This window comes from Heptranchias perlo, chromosome 1 (assembly GCF_035084215.1).
Source record: "Heptranchias perlo isolate sHepPer1 chromosome 1, sHepPer1.hap1, whole genome shotgun sequence".
NCBI lineage: Eukaryota > Metazoa > Chordata > Chondrichthyes > Hexanchiformes > Hexanchidae > Heptranchias > Heptranchias perlo.
The window spans coordinates 59,443,916-59,469,771 of record NC_090325.1 but is presented as its reverse complement, the minus strand read 5'-3'; the positions used below and the strand labels follow the sequence as shown (position 1 = coordinate 59,469,771).

The 25,856-nt window shown below is 42.9% G+C and overlaps 1 protein-coding gene across 1 annotated transcript; it reads right to left on the bottom strand.

The window, feature by feature from the left end:
• Nucleotides 1-1,598: 1,598 nt before the first annotated feature.
• Nucleotides 1,599-25,761, bottom strand: mrps30 (mitochondrial ribosomal protein S30). Its single transcript, XM_067985569.1, has 5 exons — nt 24,956-25,761; nt 18,101-18,246; nt 12,237-12,342; nt 11,813-11,989; nt 1,599-2,035 (listed from the first exon to the last, which is right to left on the bottom strand). The coding sequence occupies exons 1-5, from the start codon at nt 25,725-25,727 to the stop codon at nt 1,752-1,754; spliced, it is 1,485 nt and encodes a 494-aa protein (XP_067841670.1). The 5' UTR covers nt 25,728-25,761; the 3' UTR covers nt 1,599-1,751.
• Between the last annotated feature and the right edge of the window lie 95 nt (nt 25,762-25,856).

The window sequence follows — 25,856 nt, the reverse complement described above, 5'->3', positions numbered from 1 at the left end:
AGCTTTCAAAAGGGAACTGAATAAGTACTTAGGAACATAGGAACAGGAGTAGGCCATTCAGCCCCTCGTGCCTGCTCCGCCATTTGATAAGATCATGGCTGATCTGTGATCTAACTCCATATACCTGCCTTTGGCTCATATCCCTTAATACCTTTGGTTGCCAAAAAGCTATCTATCTCAGATTTAAATTTAGCAATTGAGCTAGTATCAATTGCCATTTGCGGAAGAGTGTTCCAAACTTCTACCACCCTTTGTGTGTAGAAATGTTTTCTAATCTTACTCCTGAAAGATCTGGCTCTAATTTTTAGACTGCCCCCCACTCCGAGAATCCCCAACCAGCGGAAATAGTTTCTCTCTATCCACCCTATCTGTTCCCCTTAATATCTTATAAACTTCAATCAGATTACCTCTTAACCTTCGAAGCTCTCGAGAATACAACCCCAATTTGGGTAATCTCTCCTCGTAACTTAACCCTTGAAGTCCGGGTATCATTCTAGTAAACCTACGCTTCATTCCCTCCAAGGCCAATATGTCCTTCCGAAGCTGTGGTGCCCAGAACTGCTCACAGTACTCCAGGTGTGGTCTAACCAGGGTTTTGTACAGCTGCAGCATAACTTCTGCCCCCTTGTACTCTAGTCCTCTAGATATAAAGGCCAGCATTCCATTTGCCTTCTTGATTATTTTCTGCACCTGTTCATGACACTTCAATGATCTATGTACCTGAACCCCCAAGTCCCTTTGGACATCCACTGTTTTTAACTTTTTACCATTTAGAAAGTACCCTGTTCTATCCTTTTTTGATCCAAAGTGGATGACCTCACATTTGTCTACACTGAATTCCATTTGCACAGTTTTGCCCATTCACCTAATCTATCAATATCGCTTTGTAATTTTATGTTTTCATCTACACTGCTTACAATGCCACCAATCTTTGTGTCATCGGCAAACTTAGATATGAGACTTTCTATGCCTTCATCTAAATCGTTAATAAATAGTGTGAATAATTGAGGCCCCACGATAGATCCCTGCGGGACTCCACTAGTCACATCCTGCCAATGTGAGTACCTAACCATTATCCCTACTCTCTGTCGCCTTTCGCTCAGCCAACTTCCTAACCAAGTCCGTACTTTTCCCTCGATTCCATGGGCTTCTATCTTAGCTAACAGTCTCTTATGTGGGACCTTATCAAATGCCTTCTGGAAGTCCATATAAATAACATCCATTGACATTCCCCTGTCCACTACTTTAGTCACCTCTGCAAAAAATTCAATCAGGCTCGTAAGGCACGACCTACCTTTCACAAATCCATGCTGGCTCTCTGATTGAAAGGAAAAAATGTGGAGGGCTACAGGGATAGGGCAGGAGAATGGGACTAGCTGGATTGCTCATGCATAGAGCCGGCGTGGACTCAATGGGCCGAATGGCCTCCTTCTGCGCTGTAACCTTTCTATGTTCTATGATTCTAACATAAACATTAGATAAACTTGTGCTTAAACTTAATTCTGGTGATTATCACAACTATTACAAACAGAATCCTACTTGGATTTGACTGAGAAAACACCCTCTCCTGAAAAAAATACATCCAAAAAGTGCTGGGGGATTTTCTCATTTTTGAAGAATTTATTTTGGGCAGTTTACATTAAACATATCAGTTTTTGAAAATCCATGCATATTCATCTGCTGTTCACGCGAAGATTTAAAGATAAATTACTTTCAAAGTTCAGTGCTGTTTGGTCAAAAAGATTTTACATTCAGCTTATATTACTTTCCACTGATTCTGGTCTATTAAGCAAAAAGCGAACAAGCAGGCTTAGGACCTCATCATTGAACCCTTTCACATTATCTCCTTCAATATCCTCATACAGGCGCATACTCTCCGTCCCCCAGCAAATGTTCTTGCGGTGATTATGCTTATCTGCCCTAACAGTCAGAGCTAGAGTGTTCAGCTGATAGCAAAAGAAGGAGAAATAAATTCCATCTGTAATTACAGCTTGAGACACAAACGGTCGGGTCACATCTGCCTCACTCCAGAATCCTAGAAGAACAAAAACAAATGAAGATATGGGTTTGAAAACTTCTCTATGTATTCAGGAACTTCAATAGGAATAGGCAAGAAAAATCAGATCTCAGATATAGCTACACAACTGAAAATGCGTTTCTTGATTTCGCGATATATAATTTAAGCCATTGATAATGGATTAAATTATGCCTCAGGTTTTTGCCCATTATTAATATCCGTCTTAATTATCTTTAGAAATCCGTACGTTCAGGTAATGGAAAAAAGGACAATAGTTAAAAAATGTTTATTAAAATACAATATATCAAAATCATAGCGCACAGGAGACCATTTGGCCTATTGTACTTGTAAATATATATTTATGAAATGTACACAGTATACACTTTAATGAAACTGCTGGATTTAAAATGTTATGTAACAATTTCCTTTTATAAAAAAAAAACTTATTTTTGTCTGAATTGTTTCAAGTTTCAGGTACATGAAATCCTTTTACAGTATGACATTTAGGAACATAGGAACGGGAGTAGGCCATTTAGCCCCTCGAGCCTGTTCCGCCAATCAATGAGATCATGGCTGATCTGTGACCTAACTCCGTATACCCACCTTAACCAAAGGTATAAAGGGATATGGGGCTAACAAAAATCTATCAATCTCAGATTTAAAATTAACAATTGAACTAGCATTAACTGCCGTTTGCAGAAGAGTTCCAAACTTCTACCACCCTTTGTGTGTAGAATTGTTTTCTAACTTCACTCCTGAAAGTCCTGGCTCTAATTTTTAAAGCGATGTCCCCTAGTGCTAAACTCCCTAATCAGCAGAAATAGTTTCTTCTCCATCTACCTTATTAGCTCCCCGTAATATCTTGAAAACTTTGATCAAATCACCCCTTAACCTTCCAAATTCCAGCAAATACACCCCTAGTTTGTGTAATCTCTCCTCGTAATTTAACCCTTGGAGTCCAGGTATCATTCTGGTAAATCTACGCTGCACTTCCTCCAAGGCCAATATATCCTTCCTAAGGTGCGGTGCCCAGAACTGAACACACTACTCCAGGTGTGGTCCAACCAGGACTTTGTATTGCTTTAGCATAACTTCTACCCCCTTGTATTCTAGTCCTCCAGATATAAAGGCCAGCATTCCATTAACCTTTTTGGTTTTTTTCTGTACCTGTCCATGACATTTTAACGATCTATGTACATGGACCCCTAAGTCTCTTTGGACCTCCATTGTTTTGAGCTTTTCACCATTGATAAAGTACTCTGATCTATCCTTTTAGGTCCAAAGTGGATGATCTCACATTTGCCAATTTTGTCCATTTTAATTTATTAATATCTGTAATTTTATGCTTCCATCTACACTGCTTACGATGCTGCCTATCAATGTGTCATCAGTAAACTTGGAAATGTGGCTCTCTATCCAGTCATCTAAGACATTAATAAATAGTGAACAGTTGAGGCCCCAGTGGGACACCACCAGTCACATCCTGCCAATTTGAGTACCTGTCCATTATCCCTACTCTCTGTCTCCTGCCACTCAGCCAATTTCCTAAACAGGTCAATAACTTGCTCTCAATTCCATGAGCTTCAACTTTAGCTAACAGTCTCTTATGAGGGACTTTATATGGACTTCCAGAAGGCATTCAATAAACAACATCCATAGATATCCATATTTAATTCCTGTGTGGGTTGACATCTATACATTCTTCCATGGTTTTTTGCAACAGACTCCTATTTCTTCATCCTTGTGTTCCCTCTTGCATTTTCAATAAAGATGAGAACAGCAATTATCCCTTCTCTGTGTAAGTAGAACACCAAGGGTTGACTAGGAAGTGCTAAAATGCAGTTCTGTATCACAGCTGCTCATCTTAGATAACTGTTCATTTTCACTAAGAATTGTTGTTTTGCTCAAAAAGAATGTTACTCACTTTAGAATTTATTTTAGGCAGTTTATACTGAACATAAGAATTTTTCAAAATTCATATCTATATAGGTACACTGCTGTTCACAAAGATTTAGAGATGTCACACAACTTTAAATTACTTTCAAAGTTACAGTAGTATTTGGTCAAAAAATATTTTACATTCAGTTTGTTACATTACACTGATTCTAGTCTATTGAGCAAAAAGTGAACAGGCTCAGGGTCTCATCGCTGAACCCTTTCGCACAGGCCAGGAATTTGCTGCAACGACGTTATTGATGACAATCGCCACAAGACAGACTAGTACTCGCCCCCATCCTCCAGCACTGATGCAAAGCCAAAATTTGCTGGGAAACTCTGGCGTATGTCACAGCAATGATAGTGGTGATCTAAGGAGCTCAGAAGCGTGCCAGCTGTACACACAGGTCAGTTTCACTTGGAGACGGGCGCTATCGTTCAATGGGAATCCCATTTCAGTTTATGAAAAGGACTTTTCATAGACGTCCGAGACACAGATCAAACTACTTTGTATGTTCTTGAAAAGTACCGTTGCAGCTATCCCCAGGATGTTTTGATAATTCACAGATCCTCAACAATCATGGCCAAATCACAAGTGTAATTAGAATTTAACTTCTGCTATTGGTTCAAGAACTCTAATGGTAAATCTAAGATTAGTTCCAAAACCTGAACAGTGATTACTAGCAAAGCCCAATGCTTGCAATGACTTAGTTGGCCATAGTCTGAATAAAGTAATTCATCACTTTTAAAAAAAACCCTCAGTGTAGAATTTTTGTACTTTAAGATTATTCATACACTATATTGTCATTGAAAGAATGCAAAGTGTTGCTATGGCATCATGTTAAGTTTAATCAGTTAGTTCAAAGACCATTTGAAAAGCAGTGTTGTTCCAATAGCCAAACTTTTTATATGAAAATCTACATTCTAAATTGTTTCTACATCTGATTATTACCTGGATATTCAAACCACAGCTGCCAATATCACAATCATTCCAATAGTAACAAATTTATTGAGCCTGCCTCTCCAGTGCCTTTCTGAAACAGCATTCCCACAAGTGGCAAAAACACTGGCTTTAATGCTGTACATTGGCCCTTACATTACAATCCTTTCCAGATTTCAGCGATGGTTTCGAAAGAGTGACGCTAAAGACCCTTCAGATTATGGCGTTGCTACAACAGTGGTGTTATTCACGAATGCCATAATTATCTGGGACTTTATAGATGATAGTAATGACGTTCGCCGTTATTCACCATTACTATGGCACTATGGCCCAACAAATGTCCGGCCCCGATCTCTCAATAGCCTCATACAGGCACATACTCTCCGTCCCCCAGCAAATGTTTTTACGTTGATTTTGCTGGTCTGCCCAAACTTGTTAATCGGGTACAGATAACGCCATACAAAAAATGCAGTTCAAAGGGACAAAGAAAGCGTCAAATGGTTTTGAGCTACTAACTGAATTTGTGGAAATGGTGGCTTGCACCTGCAGTTTCTGTCTGTTAAATCTAACTTCAAAGTATGTTTAAAATAAAGTAACACTAACCATTTAGGGCTTGGTTTTGATTTTCAAGTTTTAAATGACATAAGTGGGCATAACTGGTTTGAAAAATGTGATTCTGAATTTCAAGATTTCGAAAGGTTTTTCACTGTTAGCTATGTTTCTGTTATTGGCATTTGTTGAAGTTATATCAGTTTAATTCAAGTGTTGCATTTTAAGTAGTTAAATAAAGTTTTGTTCAATATCTGGAGTTGCTTGCAAGTGGTACAATCTGTATCAATGACTTGGATGAAGGGACCGAATGCATGGTTGCTAAATTTGCTGATGACACAAAGGTAGGTAGGAAAGTAAGTTGTGAAGAGGACATAAGGAGTCTGCAAAGGGATATAGATAGGTTTAGTGAGTGGGCAAAAATTTGGCAGATGGAGTATAATGTGGGAAAATGTGAACTTGTCTACATTGGCAGGAGGAATAGAAAAGCAGTATATCATTTAAATGCAGAGATTGCAGAATTCAGAGGTACAGAGGGATCTGGGTGTCCTAGTACATGAATCACAAAAAGTTAGTATGCAGGTACAGCAAGTGATTAGGAAGGCAAATGGAATGTTGTTTTGCTACAGTTGTACAGGGCATTGGTGAGACCACATCTAGAATACTGTGTGCAGTTTTGGTCTCCTTATTTAAGAAAGGACATAATTGCTTTGGAGGCAGTTCAGAGAAGGATCATAGAAACATAGAAAATAGGAGCAGTAGGCCATTCGGCCCTTTGAGCCTGCTCCGCCATTCAGTATGATCATGGCTGATCCTCTATCTCAATACCATATTCCCGATCTCTCCCCATACCCCTTGATACCTTTTGTGTCTAGAAATCTAACTATCTCCTTCTTAAATGTATTCAGTAATTTGGCCTCCACAGCCTTCTGTGGTAGAGAATTCCACAGGTTCACCACCCTCTGAGTGAAGAAATTTCTCCTCATCTCAGTCCTAAATGTACTATCTCGTATCCTGAGACTGTGACCCCTCGTTCTGGACCCCCTAGCCAGGGGAAACATCCTTGCTGCATCCAGTCTGTCTAGCCCTGTCAGAATTTTATACGTTTCAATGAGATACCCTCACATTCTTCTAAGCTCGAGTGAATACAGGCCTAATCGACCCAATCTCTCCTCATTCGACAGAACTGCCATCCCAGGAATCAGTCTGGTGAACCTTCGCTGCACTCCCTCTATGACAAGAATATCCTTTCTTAGGTAAGGAGACCAAAACTGCACACAATACTCCAGGTGTGGTCTCACCAAGGCCCTGTATAACTGCAGTAGGACATCCTTGCTCCTTGATCACTCGACTGATTCCTGGGATAAGGGGGTTATCTTACGAGGAAAGGTTGGACAAGTTGGGCTTGTATACACTGGAGTTTATAGAATGAGGTGTGACTGTAATAAAACATAAGATCCTGAGGGGACTACAAGGGGTAGATGCTGAGGGGATGTTTTCCCTTGTGGGAGAGACTAGAACTAGGGGCCACAGTTTAAAAATAAGGGTCTCCCATTTAAGATGGAGATAAGGAGAAATTTTTTCTCTTGAGGGTCGTGAGTCTGTGTAACTCCCTTCCCCAGAGAGCGGTGGAGGAGGGTCATTGAATATTTTTAAGGCCAAGTTAGATAGATTCCTGATTAACAAGGGAGTCAAAGGTTATAGTAGGTAGACGGGAAGGTACGGTTGAGGTCACAATCTGATCAGCCGTGATCTTATCAAATGGCAGAGCAGGCTCGAGGGGTCGAATGGCCTACTCCTGCTCTTAATTCGAATGTTTTATTAGTATCTGTATAACACGCCCCAATTTTGGAATATTGGGGAGTGGGTGTGAATTACACTCAAAGATTATGGCAGACCGAAAAGCTGTTTATTTATCCTAGCATTTATAGTTTTAAAATGTATTTAATGTTGCACTACCAATTAAAAATTACAACTACACAGTCCAGTAGTTTTTTTTACATCTACTCATTTGTATTGTAATAGACGCTGTATTGAACTCCTCTGTACGGAGATAGGTGTGAAGAAAGCTGCTACAGCTAACAGATGCTCAGTACTCCACTGCTGAAAGTTAAACTGCACTTCTGGGAACGTGAAAGAAGTACAAAAAAAGTTGAGGACATCACGACAGAAAAAGTAAAAGACAAATTAAAATGTGACGGAGTGCTAAACTGCAAGACTAAACTAAGGTTGGATAATGGAAGGGGGAGGGAAGGAAAACATTCCATTCCCTATCATTTAAGGGTAGAAGAGAGAAACGAGGAAATTAGGCCTATTAGTCTAGCATCAGTTGTGGGAAAATTATTAGAATTTGTTATTAGGGACGGAGTGACTGAGCATTTGGACAAATATGAGATGATCATAGAGAGCCAGTCACATCTAACGAACCTAGTTGAATTTTTTGAGGAGGTAACTAACGTGTCTGTGGTCTTATTTATATGGACTCCAGAAGGCTTTCCACAAGGTTCCACACAAGAGGCTGTTAACAAAAATGAGAGCCCATGGAATTGGAGACAACAGATTGGCTTGGCGAAGGAATTGGTTAATAAGTAGGAGACAGAGAGTAGGGATAATGGGTATGCACTCAAATTGGCAGGATGTGACTAGTGGCGCCCCCCAGGGATCTGTACTGGTGTCTCAGCTTTTTACTATATTTATAAATGACTTGGATGAAGAAATAGAGCCGTATATCTAAGTTTGCTGATGACACTAAGTTGCAAGGGGACATTGATAGATTAAGTGAGTGGGCAAAACTGTGGCAGGTGGAGTTCAATGTGGGGAAGTGTGAGGTCATCCACTTTGGACCCAAGATAGAACAGAGTATTTTCTAAATGGCAAGAAGCTAGGAACTGTGGATGAGAAGAGAGATTTTGGGGCCCAAGTACAGAAATCACTGAAAGCTAGTGGACAGGTACAAAAAGTAATTTAAACAGCTAATGGAATGTTGGCCTTTATCTCGAGGGCTAGAATACAAAGGGGAGGGAAGTTATATCACAGCACTCTGGTTACACACCATCTGGAGTACTGCATTCAGTTCTGGGCACCAGACCTCAGGAAGGATATATTGGCCTTCGAAGAGGTACAGCGCAAATTCACCTGAATGATACCGGGGTTAAAAGGGTTAGATTACGACTACAGGTTGCATAGACTAGACGTGTATTCCTTTGAATATAGAAGATTAAGGGGTGATCTAATTGAGGTGTTTAAGATGATTAAAGGATTTGATAGGGAAAAACTGTTTCCTCTGGTGGGAGAGTCCAGAACAAAAGAGTCATAACCGTAAAATCAGAGCTAGGCTACTCGGGTAATGTCAAAACATTTCTTCACACAAAGGGTAGTGGAAATCTGGAACTATCTTCCCCCAGAAAGCTATTGAGGCTAGGTCAATTGAGAATTTCAAAACTGAGATTGATAGATTTTGTTAGGCAAGGGTATTCAGGTTTACGGAGCCATGGCAGGCAGATGGAGTTAAGATATAGATAAGCCATGATCTAACTGCATGGCAGAATAGGTTCGAAGGGCTGAATGGTCTATACATCAGTCGATGTGCCAAATTATTAGATAATTTTCAAAATCTAACCAATTTTAACAATTTTGATTTGAGGCAATAATGATTACAAAAACTGCAGTTTTGTGTAAATTTTAAGATATTGGAGACAAGTCTGGATGCAAAAACAAGTAGAAACCCCCTGAAAAATCTTCCTCATTGGCTCTAAAGCTCTTGAATTTAACCGTATATTTCACAGCTACAAAGAATTTTAAACTCTGATTAAAGCAAAGTTTCATGGGTAGTTATAATGTTCCTAAACCATTTATTCTCACCCGACTTAGTTATTTGTAATTGTGCAATTTGGACTACGTGTTGTAGGCTACAATCACGAATGTCACTCCAAACAGCATTACTGTTAGTGAATAATTAGTGTTGCAAATAATGTTACTGCATACAATTCAATTGACCCTATCATTTTTTCCAATCAAGCTAAAATGAATAAAGAAAAGATTGTTAATATGTTTATGACATTGCACACATCCCCAACAATTTGCATTTATAGTGCGCCTTTAAAGTAGAAAAAAGTTCCAAGACGCTTGACGTGGTGCCTTCTCTTTTCCCCTGTTCTCCAGTCATATTAATGGTGTCTTCATATTGCAGAAGGGTACTTCACTGTACATCCTATTCTATTAGAATCGAATGCAATATACACCATTGAACAGCACCTTTATTTTGCTTCTGTTTCAAAAATTTGACGCTTGATTTTGAGGAGGTAGCATCCCAAATTATTGTGGCGGAAAGAGGGAAGTCAAATGACCATGTACCTTGGCTTCCAAAAAGCTTTGACAAGTATCACATGAGAGACTCTTTTAGAAAGTGAGGTCAGTGGGTATCTAGACTAAGGCATGAACATGAATTAGTACCTGGCTGAAGGGAATGAAACAGGGCAATCTTAAGAGGAGCTAAATCGCAATGGAGGGGGTTATTGAGTGGCGTACCCCAAGGGTCTGATCTCTCTTCTCAATGCAGAGTAGCTTAATTTGCAGATTATACCAAGTTTGCTGGGGGTGGGGGGGGAGGGGGGTGAAGAAACAGTGGACTCAGAGGAGGCAGCCAGGATCTTACAAGATCGTACAGTGTTTTCACCTGGGCTGATCAGTGGCAAATAAAATTCAGCATGGACAAATGCAAGATACTACATACTAGAGGTAAAAATAGGAGACATGTACACTTCACAGGCTGGACAGAATTTGCCAAGCAACAGCTGAAAGAGATGAGCATTAGTTGGCTTGTTGCTCATGATGTCCAAACTGTGAGGCAGCAAACAACAAACAAAATAATTAGGTTTATAAGATAAATATGAAACAATACTTTCAGGCATGCCAAGGCAGCAAGACAACACGATGTGAAGGACACACCAAAAGCAGATGTCAGAAGATGATCAGCAGCTAGAACGTGTTGCCAGAAAAAGGTTCGGGTGAGGTCTAACGCCAGATTCATTTAAGAAACAACTAGATTTTGTAATAAGATGGTAGAGCTGATATTCTAGAAGAATGAAATAACATGAATTGAAACTTATCTTGTGATAAGACTGTATGTAAGTATTGATATTGATGAGGAAAGAGAATTTTCTTAAACACTGAAGTGATAGGCAAACAGCAGAGCTATTCATTTCATACCAGCTGGGTGGGGGGGCGGGGGGGGGGGGGGAGAAGAGAGATGGAGATAGAGGGAAAAAAAACAATTTACATTTATACAGCACCTTTAACATAGAAAAACGTCCCAAGCCGGTTCACAGAGGTGCAAGTTAAAAAAGGACACTTAGGTCATGTTTATTACTCTCAGAAATATTAAGAATTGTCATATAAAATATGCTGCAAGACATAACGTTTGCATACTAAGGAAAACATTTTGTCAGTTGATTTGTATCTATTTAAACTTCTTCCTCAATTAGTTATGACTACCAGGAACATGAGGAAATTTAGTTCTCTAACTGAAGTTTTTCAGTAGCTGCTTTAGTTCATAACTAACTCAAGGCAAGTGCCTATGCATTAATTAATGATAACCAAACAGCAAGATCATCCTTTTTCGGGTGCCAATTCATACCAAGGCTACACAATTAACACTAGTCCATTCATTTGATTGTCAATTGTGATTTTTTTAAAAAAAGTATTTTAAAAGATATGGGCGACGGTGGCAAGGCAACTTTTATTGTCCATCCTTAATTGCCCTTAGAAGGTGGTGGCCTTCTGTAGCGACTGTTTTTAACACTTCAGAGGCCATGAAGAGCTAACTGGAGTCAGCTGTAAGCCAGATCAGGTAGCGGTTATGGATTTCCTCCCTTGAAGCATTAAAAGATATCCAGTTGGGTTTTTCAGTGACAATTAATCTGCTTTCATGGTCATTTTTTGTAGTGCCAGCACACAAATTATCAGATTTATTGAATATAATTTCACAACTTGCCATGGTGAGATTTGAACTCACGACCGTTAGTCCAATATCATAATCCCTACACTACTGCACCCAAAATTGCAGGCAGCAAAACATGTTGGAGCAACATGCTGAATAATGGAGTGGTGGAATGTAGGTTCAATCCCCAACTCAACTGAGTCCCTAATCTCAGTAAGGGCTGGGTTCTTGATAAAGGAAGAGCATTTCCTAGTAATATTCTCAAGAGCCAATGAAGGCTCGGAGCAGCCTGTCTGAATGAGATATATAACTTGGAAACCACAACGAGAGGAAAATAAGTGAAGAGGAACAAATTAAAGGTCACATGATTTTTTTAAAAAAGATTTTTATATGAACAGCAATGTTAAACTTTGATGAATTAGCACTGTCTAACCTTGATATACCGCCTGTGCTCCAGTCCATGCAAACAGACTTCCAATGCCATTGGCTCGCAAACGCACTTCAATCTGGTCAGTTAGGTTGTCTTTTATAAGTTTTTCTCGTCTCAATTTATCAGAAGTAAAGTGAAACTGGGTATGTCCATAGCAGGAAGAATCAACAATCTTTGAACCTGAAAATAGAAGACATACAAGGACAGAAGACACAAGAGTCACATACTAGGTCATAGTGGGAATGCAACTTAATACAGTAATTCCGTTGAATTCCATTTCCCATCCCACCAAAGAGCTGTAACCAAGTTATGGTACAGCATTTAGTTTCATAAAACATTCAATTATGTTATGAATGGAGATGCAAATCTTAAATGTGAAAAAAAGTAAAATGTATCCAACTCATCCGCAAATCCATTTTTCCCTTACCAACGAAAATGTTGTTGTTATATTGCCGTTGAAACAATGGAAGTCGGCTTGGTTCAAGGTGAATAACAGGAACATCTTCAGGGATCGAATTTTCTAAGGGCATAAACTAGGAAGAAAAACAAGCTGAATTTTTAAAAATGCCTCTTTTCAAGTTAACATTTAGTACAGAGTACATTTAACTTTTATGGGTCAATTAAAAATTCAATATCAACCAGTTACCAAGTATAGCAAATAAGTTCTCTAGGGACGGAATCTGCTAATCCAAAGGCAGAAGATATGAAAACAACCATTTCAACAGAAAGTTAACATGCAGGTACAGCAGGCAATTAGGAAGGCAAATGGTATGTTGGCCTTTATTGCAAGGGAGTTGGAGTACAAGAGTAAGGAAGTCTTGTGCAATTGTATAGGGCTTTGGTGAGACCAGACCTGAAGGACTGTGTTCAGTTTTGGTCTCTTACCTAAAGACAGATACACTTGCCTTAGAGGGGTGCAACGAAGGTTCACTAGATTGATTCCTAGGATGAGACGGTTGTCCTATGAGAGATTGAGTAGAATGGGCCTGTACTCTCTGGAGTTTTTCCCCCTGTGATTCATTAACTTAGGATAGAGTTGCACAGCACCAAGGGACTATAGCTAATCAATCAACTTTTAAAACTTAAATAAAAAATAAATAATTTTTTTTTAAGAAAGTAATTACTAATTATTTTGAAATCAAGCTAAATCCATTTACTAAATATAATCTAGATCTCAAGTGATTCTATTGGTCCTAGGAAATAAACTACTGATTATATAAATAAAAACTAGAAATTACAGTAGAGTGTGTGTTGGGACTCTAATATGTGAGAGTTTGTGGACAGCAAGACAATCCCAGATTGCCACATCTGCAGTAAATGTCTCTGCCTGAAGACACTCCAGCTCAGAGTCTTTAAGCTGGACTGCGAGTTAGAGACACTCCGACACATAAGGGAGGGGGAGGTAGAGAAGCAGGTCCCACAGACACTGGTCCTATCCAACAGGTACAAAGTACTTGATACCTGTAGAGGTAAGGATGAAGGCTAAAGGGAGGATGCCCAGAATGTTAACCATGGCACCGTGTAGCATGAGGCAGTCTAAGGCAGGGGGAGGGGGGGGAGAAAGAGGATCAGAATAGAAAGGTTGTAGTCATAGGGGATTCTATAATCGGGGCATAGATAGCATCCTCCGCAGTCGCAACCAAGAGTCCAGGAGGATGTGTTGCCTACCTGGTACAAGGGCAAAGGACATCTTGGAACAAGGGGAGAGGAACTTGAAAGGGAGGGGGAGGATCCAGTTATCATGTCATTGGTGCCGACAAGGACCACAAGAACAAGGAGGAGGTCCTGCTAAGGGACTATCAGAAGCTAGGAACTAAATTAATAAGCAAGACCTCACGGGTGATAATCCCAGGATTACTACCCGAGCCATGTACTAATTGGCATAGGCAGATCAGAACGGTGAATGCATGGCTGAAAGAATGGTGTGCGAAGGAGGGTTTCCACTTCATGGGACACTGGCACCAGTACTGGGACAGGAAGAAGCTGTACCGCTGGGACGGATTCCACCTGAACCGGAATGGGACCAATATCCTAGCGGAAAGGATAAATAGGGCGATGCATAAGCTTTTAAACTAGCAAGAATGGGAGGAGGGATCGTGTAGCAATAACAAAAACTTCACGATAAAAGAAACAAGAAATGGGTGTAAAGGTCAGGCCAGGGTAAGGAATAAAGATAAAGTCAATAGCCAAGGAACAAATATAGTTATAAAACAGAAGTATAAAAGGAGTGTTAAAAATAAATAAAAGGAACAACCATTAAAGAGGAATTAAACTGCCTATGCAGCAAAGTACACAGCGTTGAAAATAACAGGGGAACTGGAGGCAATAATCTGTAGCGAGGAACCAAATGTAGTAGGAATAACTGAAACACGGCTACATGAAGAGCAGGACTGACAACTAAATATTGCAGGCTATAGCATTATCAGAAAGGATAGGGAAGGAAAGGGGTGGAGTAGCTGTACTAATTAGAGATAACATAATGGCAGTAGAAAAAATGGACATAACTAACAGAAGGGTAGAAATAGAATCCATATGGATTGTAATAAAAGGGATCGATCATGCTAATAGGGGTATACTACAGACCACCTAATAGTGGAAAGGAGGTGGAGGAAAAAGTTGCTGTACATTGTTGCATAGGCAGTTTAATTCATCTTTAATAATTGTTCCTTTTACTTATTTTTAAACAGTCCTTTTATACTTGTTTTATAACTGTATTTGTTCCTTGACCATTTATTCCTTACCCTGTAAGCAAATATGTGAAATGAGTAAAGGACATAGAATAATAATCATGGAAGATTTTAACTAGTCCCAAATAAAGTGGCAAGAGGAGTAGGTAAAGGGGTACAGGGAAAAGAATTTTTTTTACAATGTGTGCAGGACTCCTTTCTTACTCAGTATGTAAAAAGCCCAAGAGAGGAAGTACTGCTGGATCTAGTAATGGGAAATAAACCAGAACAGTTGCGGGGGAGACCAGACGTAGGGGACATAAATAGAAGATAATCACTAATAAATCCAATAGGGAATTCAGGAGAAACTTTTTCACCCAGGGATTGGTAAGAATGTGGAACTCGCTACCATAAGGAGTAGTTGAGGCGAATAGCGTGGATGCATTTATGGGGAAGCTAGATAAACGCTTGAGGGAAGAAGGAATAAGAGGATATGTTGGTGGGGTTAGATGAAGAAGGGTGAGAGGAGGCTCACGTGGAGCATAAACACTGCATTGACCTGTTGGGCCGAATGGCCTGTTTCGGTGCTGTACATTCTATGCAAAAAACAGAAAATGCTGGAAACACTCAGGTCAGCAGCATCTGTGGAGAGAGAAATGTTAACTCAGTTTCTCTCTACGCAGATGCTGCCTGAATGGCTGAGCCATTTCAGCATTTTCTGTTTTACTCCACAATGTTCTGTTATGTTGCAGCAGATACATGTTATAAACATAAAAAAAATAATTTCCCTCCTAATGTAACAAATTTTCAGCAGTTTGAAGCAGGTCATCCTGCATCTGTGCAGTACCTCCATGATAACCTGACAAGAGATTTTGTAACATCTTCCATTTCCCTTTGTGACTATCAATTCACCGTGGTATTTTGTTTAAGAAATTAGAAGAACACTTAATGAAAGTACCTGATTATACTAATAGTTTTTAGGACTTTTTAATTAAACTTAACATACATTTTTAAAGAACATTTTTCTGAATTTTTGTTTGTGAATGGAAATCATTGTGCACACCAAATACCAGCGTCAAGCACCCGCAGGTCAGGTTAGGTGCAGAGTAAAGTTCTCTCTACTTTGCCTCAATATACCAGTCCCAACCTGGTAAGGCTCTGCTCCCTTAAGTCCATGGCACGCAGATTTGAATGTTTATGGCATACAACTAGTTTAGCTATTCATCGCCAGATTTGGCTGGACCACACAAAGCACTATCGGGTCCTGCTCTCCTCTGCCAAAACTGCTCACTATTCCAGGATCATCCTGGAATGCAAAGATAACCCTGGCTTCTCTTCACCACTATAAACCATCTTCATAAACCCCTCTCCCCCGCCCCCTCCACCCTCACCAAAAGTGCGAGAAGCTCATGGACTTCTCTGTCACTAAGATCAAGACCATCCGTTCAGCCTCTGCCACTTCCCTTCCTTCCCTGAGCCCACCAAGCCAAACTTCCCCCCTGCCCTAGCTCTGAACTCGCATTTTTCTCTAGTTTCTCTCCTATCTCCCCTCATGCGACTATTGAGCTCAACTTGTCCATGAGATCCACCTCCTGCTCTCTCGACCCTATTCGCACCAAACTGCTGACCATTCAACTTCCCTTTCATGGCCCCCGTGTTAGCTGATATTGTTCCCTCTCCTCAGATTGTTACCCTTCCCTCCCCTCCAAATCTGGTGTCATCACAACCCCCTCAAAAAAAAACACCCTTGACCCCTCTGTCCTTGCAAACTACCCATCTCCAAAGTCCTCAAAAGTGTTTTCACCTCCCAAAACCGTGCCCATCTTTCCCGCAACTCCATGTTTGAACCCCTCCAATCAGGTTTCCGCCCCTGCCACAGCACTGAAACAGCCCTTATCAAAGTCATAGGTGACATCTTATGTTACTGTGACTATGGTAAACTATCCCTCCTCATCCTTCTCAACCTGTCTGCGGCCTTTGACACGGTTGACCACACCACCCTTCTCCAATGCCTCTCCTCCGCTGTCCAGCTGGGTGGGACTGCCCTCGCCTGGTTCCATTCCTATCTATCCAGTCATAGCCAGAGAATCACCTGCAATGGCTTCTCTTCCAGCTCCATTACCTCTGGAGTCCCCTGAGGATCTCTCCTTGGCCCCCTTCCTATTTCTTATTTACATGCTGCCCCTTGGCGACATCATCCAGAAATACGTCAGGTTCCACACTTAGGCTGACGACACCCAGCTCTACCTCACCACCACCTCTCTCCAGCCATCCACTACCTCTGAATTGTCATCCAGTACTGGAGGAGCAGATATTTTCTCCAACTAAATATTGGGAAGACCGAAGCTGGTGTCTTCGGTCACCACCAACTCTGCTCCCTAGCCACCGGCTCAATCTCTCTCCCTGGCTACTGTCTGAGGCTGAACGAAGCCTTTCACAATCTTGGTGTCCTATTTGACGCTGAGATGAGCTTCCGACCCCAAATCCACTCCAGCACCAAGACTGCCTATTTCCACCTCCATAACATGGCCCCTGCCTCAGCTTATCTCATGCTGAAACCCTCATCCATGCCTTTGTAACTTCTAGACTTGACTATTCCAATGCTTTCTTGGCCGGCCTCCCATCTTGCACCCTCCGCAAACTTGGGCTCATCCAAAACTCTGCTATCCATATCCTAACTCGCACTAAGTCCCGTTCACCCATCACCCCTCCGCTCACTGACCTACATTGGCAACGCCTCGATTTTGAAGTTCTCATCCTTGTTTTCAAATCCCTCCATGGCCTCGCCCCTCGCTTTCTCTGTAACCTCCTCCAGCCTTACAACTCTCCGGGACCTCTGCGCTCCTCCAATTCTGGTCTCTTGTACATCCTCAATTTTAATTGCCATCTGTGCCTTCAGCTGCCTAGGCCCCAAGCTCTGGATTTCTCTCCCAATCCTCACCGTCTCTCTTTCCTCTTTTAAAACACTCCTTAAAACCTAGCTCTTTGACCGAGCTTTTGGTCACCTGTCCTAATATCTCCTTGCGGCTCGGTGTCAAATTTTGTTTGATAATGTTCCTGTGGGTCGTTTTACTACGTTAAAGGCGCTATATAAAAATGCAAGCTGTTGTTGTAGTAAACTTTATTTTAAAAAATGACCACACCTATGTTAAAATGTTAAAAGGATTAAGATTTCTTTTAATAGTTTGTTAAATTTATTTAGGGAGTGGAGATGCAGAGAGAAAGGGAACAATTGGCTTGGAAAAAACTTTCTTTCAACAGAAGGTGAATGAATTAACATAGTGAAACTCATCACATCACTAAAGTGTAAAATTCTCTAGGATAATGATTGTATCAATTAATTTTAACTCAGATTTCTTACCGTCAAGCTCAGTGCTTGTTATTCCCCAAAGATCGCATTAGTGATCACTAATTATTTAAAAAATCAAGTGATTTTTTTTAATGACGCAGTAAGGGTTAAAACACAGTATTGGGGCAGAACAGAGGCAACTTTACTGCATAAGTGCCAGTTTACTTGACCTAGAAGTGGTCGATTCTGTCAGGTGACCAAAGTGCAAGAAACTTCTGGGTAAAAACAAACAAAAGATGCCTATAAAGCACTTAAATGTCTTAATTAAGCTATTACCTCAGAGAGCTGTTTAGGAATCCGAATTTGGCAGTAAGGTTTGTCATCAATCTGGAAACGAATAGGGTCTACTTGCCCTTTCCGATGCCCTCGAGGAACAGTTCGTTCACCCCGCAACCAGTAAAAGCCAACTTCTGGTTCATAGTCTGAAACAAGAATAACGTTCTTGAAATTAAAACATCGGGATGTGACAATACACAAATGCAATAATGCTTAAGATTTAATCACTTAGTTGAATCTAGTTCTTCTTGCTAAATATTAATCAATCTAAAATTTCAAAGTACATAATCTTTCAAGGTGAAAAATCAAACAACTGACATGGTATATATTATAAAGAAGTTTCTCCATGAGAGTTAAAAGTGGTATTCAACAGGAAGTCTTATCTGTACTTGCACCCCAAATTCTAGACACCTTCCCTCAAACTGCTCCTCCACACCAGTTCCCTTAATGGTGTCACCAGAACTAACTCTTTAAAAGCAAAACTAAAAGGATTTTTTTTTGTGAGGAACTGAGTGACATACATCTTTCCGTTACGTTCCAGAATTTCATCTTCATGTTAAAAATTTGACCACTATAATTACTTATAGTACTTTGAAACAAAATGTTTTTACACATTTAAAAAGCTACTTTATAAGCTATTACCCATCATCACTTCTGTCATTTGATCACTCCAGCCCTCCATCCTATCACAGACGTCTCCCTTTTGTTCTTTTCCCTGGCTCTATACTTGCTCAAAAACTGTTCATCTCCAACATTTTCGTTACATAAGAACATAAGAAATAGAAGCAGGAGTAAGTAAGACGGCCCCTCGAGCCTGCTCCGCCATTCAATAAGATCATGGCTTATCTTCAACCTCAACTCCACTTTCCCACCCGATCCCCATATCCCTTGATTCCCTTAGTGTCCAAATAGCCAATCGATCTCAATCTTGAATATATTCAATGACTCAGCATCCATAGCCCTCTGGAGTACAGAATTCCAAGGATTCACAACCCTCTGCATGAAGAAATTCCTTCCTCATCTCAGTCTTAAATGGCTGACCCCATATCCCAGGAATTAATCTAGTAAACCTTTGTTGCACCGCCTCTAAGGCAAGTATATCCTAGGGGAAATAATAATGGAAAACAAGGAAATGGCAGAGGAATTGAACAGATATTTTGTATCTGTCTTCACAGTAGAAGATACTAATAACATACCAATAATAGTAGAAAATCAACAGGCAAAGGGGAGGGAGGAACTAAAAACAATCACTATCAGTAGAGAAAAAGTACTAGGTAAACTAATGGCTTGCATCCAAGGGTCTTAAAGGAAGTGGATGCATTGGTTGTAATCTTCTAGAATTCACTAGATTCTGGAAAGGTCCCAGTGGATTGGAAAACCACAAACGTAACACCCCCTTTCAAGAAGGGAGAGACAGAAAGCAGATAACTATAGACCAGTTAGCCTAACATCTGTCATTGGGAAAATACTAGAATCCATTATTAAGGAGGTAGTAGCAGGACATTTGGAGACTCATAATACAATCAAGGAGAGTCAACATGGTTTTCTGAAGGGGAAATCATGTCTGACAAATTTATTAGTTCTTTGAGGAAGTAACGGGCAGGGTGGATAAAGGGAAATCAATGGATGCAGTATATTTGGATTTCCAAAAGGCATTCGATGAGGTGCCACATTAAAGATTACTGCACAAGATAAGAGCTCATGGTGTTGGGGGTGATATACTAGCATAGATAGAGGATTGGCTAACTAACAGAAAACAAAGAGTCGGGATAAAAGGGTAATTTTCAAAATGGCAATCTGTAACTAGTGGGGTGCCGCAGGGATCAGTGCTGGGGCCTCAACTATTTACAATATACATTAATGACTTGGATGAAGGAACAGTGTGTCTTGTGGCCAAATTTGCTGATGATTCAAAGATAGGTGGAAAAGCAAGTTGCGATGAGGACACAAAGTGTCTGCAAAGGGATACTGACAGGTTAAGCGAATGGGCAAAAATTTGGCATATTTTTTTTTATTCATGGGATGTGGGCATCGCTGGCGAGGCCGACATTTATTGCCCATCCCTAATTGCCCTTGAGAAGGTGGTGATGAGCCGCCTTCTTGAACCACTCCACTGCAGTCCGTGTGGTGAAAGTTCTCCCACAGTGCTGTTAGGGAGTTCCAGGATTTTGACCCAGCGACGATGAAGGAACGGCGAAATATTTCCAAGTCGGGATGGTGAGTGACTTGGAGACTAACGTGCAGGTGGTGTTGTTCCCACGTACCTGCTGCCCTTGTCTTTCTAGGTGGTAGAGGTTGCGGGTTTGGGAGGTGCTGTCGAAGAAGCCTTGCCGAGTTGCTGCAGTGGATGGTACACTGCAGCCACTGTGCACCGGTGGTGAAGGGAGTGAATGTTTAGGGTGGTGGATGCGGTGCCAATCAAGCGGGCTGCTTTGTCCTGGATGGTGTCGAGCTTCTTGAGTGTTGTTGGAGCTGCACTCATCCAGGCAAGTGGAGAGTATTCCATCACACTCCTGACTTGTGCCTTGTAGATGGTGGAAAGGCTTTGGGGAGTCAGGAGGTGAGTCACTCGCCGCAGAATACCCAGCCTCTGACCTGCTCTTGTAGTCACAGTATTTATATGGCTGGTCCAGTTAAGTTTCTGGTCATGGTGACCCCCAGGATGTTGATGGTGGTGGATTCGGCGATGGTAATGTCAAGGGGAGGTGGTTAGACTCTCTCTTGTTGGAGATGGTCATTGCCTGGCACGAATGTTACTTGCCACTTATGAGCCCAAGCCTGGATGTTGTCCAGGTCTTGCTGCTGTCCAGGTCTTGCTGCATGCAGGCTTGGACTGCTTCATTATTTGAGGGGTTGTGAATGGAACTGAACACTTTGCAATCATCAGCGAACATCCCCATTTCTGACCTTATGATGGAGGGAAGGTCATTGATGAAGCAGCTGAAGATGGTTGGGCCTAGGACACTGCCCTGAGGAACTCCTGCAGCAATGTCTTGGGGCTGAGATGATTGGCCTCCAACAACCACTACCATCTTCCTTTGTGCTAGATATGACTCCAGCCACTGGAGAGTTTTCCCCCTGATTCCCATTGACTTCAATTTTACTAGGGCTCCTTGGTGCCATACTCGGTCAAATGCTGCCTTGATGTCAAGGGCAGTCACTCTCACCTCACCTCTGGAATTCAACTCTTTTGTCCATGTTTGGACCAAGGCTGTAATGAGGTCAGGAGCCGAGTGGTCCTGGCGGAACTCGAACTGAGCATCGGTGAGCAGGTTATTGATGAGTAAGTGCCGCTTGATAGCACTGTCAACGACACCTTCCATCACTTTGATGACTGAGAGGTAATTGGCTGGATTGGATTTGTCCTGCTTTTTTGTGGACAGGACATACCCGGGCAATTTTCCACAGTCGGGTAGATGCCAGTGTTGTAGCTGTACTGGAACAGCTTGGCTAGAGGCGCAGACTAGTTCTGGAGCACAAGTCTTCAGTACTACAGCCGGGATGTTGTCGGGGCCCATAGCCTTTGCTGTATCCAGTGCACTCAGCCGTTTCTTGATATCATGTGGAGTGAATCGAATTGGCTGAAGACTGGCTGCTGTGATGGTGGGGATATCGGGAGGAGGCCGAGATGGATCATCTACCCGGCACTTCTGGCTGAAGATGGTTGCAAACGCTTCAGCCTTGTCTTTTGCACTCACGTGATGGACTCCGCCATCATCGAGGATGGGGATGTTTACGGAGCCTCCTCCACCCATTAGTTGTTTAATTGTCCACCACCATTCACGACTGGATGTGGCAGGACTGCAGAGCTTTGATCTGATCCGTTGGTTGTGGAATCGCTTAGCTCTGTCTATAGCGTGTTGCTTCTGCTGTTTAGCATGCATATAGTCCTGAGTTGTAGCTTCACCAGGTTGGCACCTCATTTTTAGGTACGCCTGGTGCTGCTCCTGGCATGCTCTTCTACACTCCTCATTGAACCAGGGTTGGTCCCCTGGCTTGTTGGTAATGGTCGAGTGAGGAATATGCCGGGCCATGAGGTTACAGATTGTGCTGGAATACAATTCTGCTGCTGCTGATGGCCCACAGCGCCTCATGGTTGCCCAGTTTTGAGCTGCTAGATCTGTTCTGAATCTATCCCATTTAGCACAGTGGTAGTGCCACACAACACGTTGGATGGTGTCCTCGGTACAAAGACGGGACTGTGCGGTGGTCACTCCTACCAATACTGTCACGGACAGATGCATTTGCGACAGGTAGATTGGTGAGGACGAGGTCAAGTAAGTTTTTCCCCTTGTGTTGGTTCGCTCACCACCTGCCGCAGGCCCAGTCTGGCAGTTATGTCCTTCAGGACTCGACCAGTAGTGGTGCTACTGAGCCACTCTTGGTGATGGACATTGAAGTCCTCCACCCAGAGTACATTCTGTGCCCTTGCTACCCTCAGTGCTTCCTCCAAGTGGTGCTCAACATGGAGGAGGACTGATTCATCAGCTGAAGGAAGATGGTAGGTGGTAATCAGCAGGAGGTTTCCTTACCCATGTTTGCCATGAGATTTCATGGGGTCCAGTCAATGTTGAGGACTCCCAGGGCCACTCCCTCCTGACTGTATATCACTGTGCTGCCACCTCTGGTCGGTCTGTCCTGCCGGTGGGATCTGGGTGTCCTCGTACATGAAACACAAAAAGTCAGCATACAGGTGCAGCAGGTAATCCGGAAGGCAAACGGAATATTGGCCTTTATTTCTGGGGGGATGGAGTATAAAAGCAGAGAAGTCATGCTACAACTGTACAGGGTGCTGGTGAGACCACACCTGGAGTACTGCGTACAGTTCTGGTGCCCTTATTTAAGGAGGGACATAATTTCATTGGAGGCAGTTCAAAGAAGGTTCACTAGGTTGATTCTGGGTATGGAAGGGTTGTCTTATGAGGAAAGATTGAACAGTTTGGGTCTATACTTATTGGAGTTCAGAAGAATGAGAGGAGATCTTATTGAAACATACAAGATTCTGAGGGGACTTGATAGGGTAGATGCTGAGAGGATGTTACCCCTCATGGGGGAATCTAAAACTAGGGGGGCATAGTTTCAGAATAAGGGGTCGCCAGTTTAAGACAGAAATGAGGAGGAATTTCTACTCCCAGGGGTTCGTGAATCTTTGGAATTCTTTACCCCAAAAATCAGATCAACCATGATCTCATTAAATGGCAGAGCAGGCTCGAGGGGCCGAATGGCCTACTCCTGCTCCTATCTCTTATGGTCTTCCTTAGATATGGAGACCAAAACTATACGCAGTACTCCAGGTGAGGTCTCACCAATGCCCTGTACAACTGTAGTAAGACTTCCTTACTCTTGTACTTCAACCCCCTTGCAATAAAGGTGAATATGCCATTTGCTTTCCTAATTGTCTGCTGTACCCGCATGCTAACTTTTTATGTTTCTTGTAGAAGGATAGCCAAGTCTCTCTGACCGCCAACGTCTAATAGTTTCTCACCATTTAAAAAAAATTCTGTTTTTCTATTCTTTGTACCAGTGAATAACCTCACATTTCCCCACATTATGTGCCATCTGCCACCTTCTTGCCCACTCACCTATCCTGTCTATATCCGTTTGCAGACCGTGTCCTCCTCACAGCTTACTTTTCCACCTAGCTTTGTATCGTTAGCAAACTTGGATACATTACACTCGATCCCTTCATCTAAGTCATTAATATAGATTGTAAATAGCTGAGGCCTCAGTTCTGTTGGAAGGTTATCAACCGGAAACGTTAACACTGTTTCTCTCTCCACAGATGCTGCCTGACTTGCTGAGCGGCTATAGCATTTTCTTTTTTGCTTTCAAATTTCCAGCATCCGCTGTATTTTGCTTTCTTAGGGATTGAGATAGAAAACTACAAGTAAGGGAACTGTTAACAAATATTGGCAGTGCACTATCAGTGCAAGTTAGGGTCAGTGGTCAGGATGAGGAACCGCTATTGCCAAGACATAATAGACGAAGTGACTATTGACAATGTGACCGATCTGCATCATCGGTGCAGTCAGAAAGACTAGTGACACTGCACGATTTAGGGTTTACGGTTGAGAGTGGTGGTTAAGGTTAGAAGCCGCTATAGGCAATGCCGATGTCACTAGACACTATCATATAAAAGTATGCCAGCCACAGTATCTCCCACCAAACAAGTTCAGATATTTTATTAACACCTGTTGAACTAGTCTTCTTAAAAGAACCTCAGCTACTTAGATAGGCTTAAATGTCTTGGTCTATTTACTTTAGAGCAGAGTAGACTTATCTTTATAGATAACACTTGGTCCACATGATCTCGACTGGTTTCAATCGCCTGAGGGGGACTGAGAGGATTTCTCCCCCCCCCCCAAGAGTATTTGTTCCCTTATTGACCCTGGGATTTTTGCAGTTCCCAGGTTACATGGCTGCGGGGTGGGTAGGAAGTGTCTATAGTCATTATGCTGCAACCATCATGGTGTGTGGGGCAGGCTTGATGGTCTTTTCCTGCCTATCAATTTCATATGGTCATATGAAACACGTTCAGCATGCATGTTATAGCAATCTCAGACTGCACCATGATTTGACCAGCAGTGTTTACATAGATCACTCCATATTACAAGGAGACAGTGCTATCCTGACACAGTGAACCGTCACCTCCTTGTAAATGACCTCTTTGACCAAGCTTTTGGTCATTTGTCCTAATCTCTCCTTATGTGGCTCTGTATTGTTCGATGGCTCCTGTGAAGCACCTCGGAATGTTTTACTATGTTAAGGCGCTGTATAAATAAATGCAAGTATTTGTTGTGAGGAGCAGCGGACGCGCCGGACTCAGTCAGTGCGGCGTTAAGGGCGAGTCCTTACCCAGGGTGGAGGCGCTCAGCAGCGGGTTACGTTCTGCCAGGGCGCTGACGAGCCGGGGCACCAGGTTGCTGATGAGGGGCAGCGCCATCTGCTCCCTCTCCCGGTACAGGAACGGCCGCCGCTTCTTCAGGTAGAAATTCTCCTGCAAAACGGCATCGCAGACCAGCGACTTCAGCTCGCCGAGGTCCAGGGGGGCGCCGGTGCCGCCAGCCGTGAGCCCGCCGGGCAGCCCCGGCACGAAGGCGGTCTTGGTGAAGCACTGGTACCACTTATCCGCGTCGATCGCGAACGTCTGGGGATAAACGACATACTTGAGCCTCTGGATCCTGGTCAAGAGGCGGATCTTGTCGGACACGGTCGGGGCGCCGTGAACCTGCTGGAAGAACTCTTCTTCCCGCCGCCTTTTAGCCGACTTACTTTTGGCGGTCCTGGACGGGAGGACGGGCGGGTAACTGGGCCCGGGGTCGGCCGCCGGGGTCCGGGACGGGAGGACGGGCGGGTAACTGGGCCCGGGGTCGGCCGCCGGGGTCCGGGACGGGAGGACGGGCGGGTAACTGGGCCCGGGGTCGGCCGCCGGGGTCCGGGACGGGAGGACGGGCGGGTAACTGGGCCCGGGGTCGGCCGCCGGGGTCTGGGACGGGAGGACGGGCGGGTAACTGGGCCCGGGGTCGGCCGCCGGCTCCGTGCCCAGCCGCGCGCGCCCATCTCCGAACCCTCGCCTGCCATTCAAACGCGCCGCGAGCGCCAACGGCCATCCGCCGCGCGCCGCCATCTTACCGCGCAACTTGGAAGGGGCGCATGCGCGTCATCCGGATGGAAGGCAGAACGGTCTCGGTCTCACGCGGTGACCAATCATTGAAGAGATTAAAGGCGGGACTAGAAGCTGGAACGGAAAGGAGGT

What these genes read in the sequence shown, in the direction of transcription:
- mrps30 (XM_067985569.1), bottom strand. Translation starts at nt 25,727, where the DNA reads ATGGCGGCGCGCGGCGGATGGCCGTTGGCGCTCGCGGCGCGTTTGAAT. An exon ending in TTCCTAAACAGCTCTCTGAG is followed by an intron (nt 12,343 to 18,100) that starts GTAATAGCTTAA and finishes TTTTCTTCCTAG; the next exon opens with TTTATGCCCTTAGAAAATTC. An exon ending in AGCACAGGCGGTATATCAAG is followed by an intron (nt 2,036 to 11,812) that starts GTTAGACAGTGC and finishes TTGTTCTTCTAG; the next exon opens with GATTCTGGAGTGAGGCAGAT.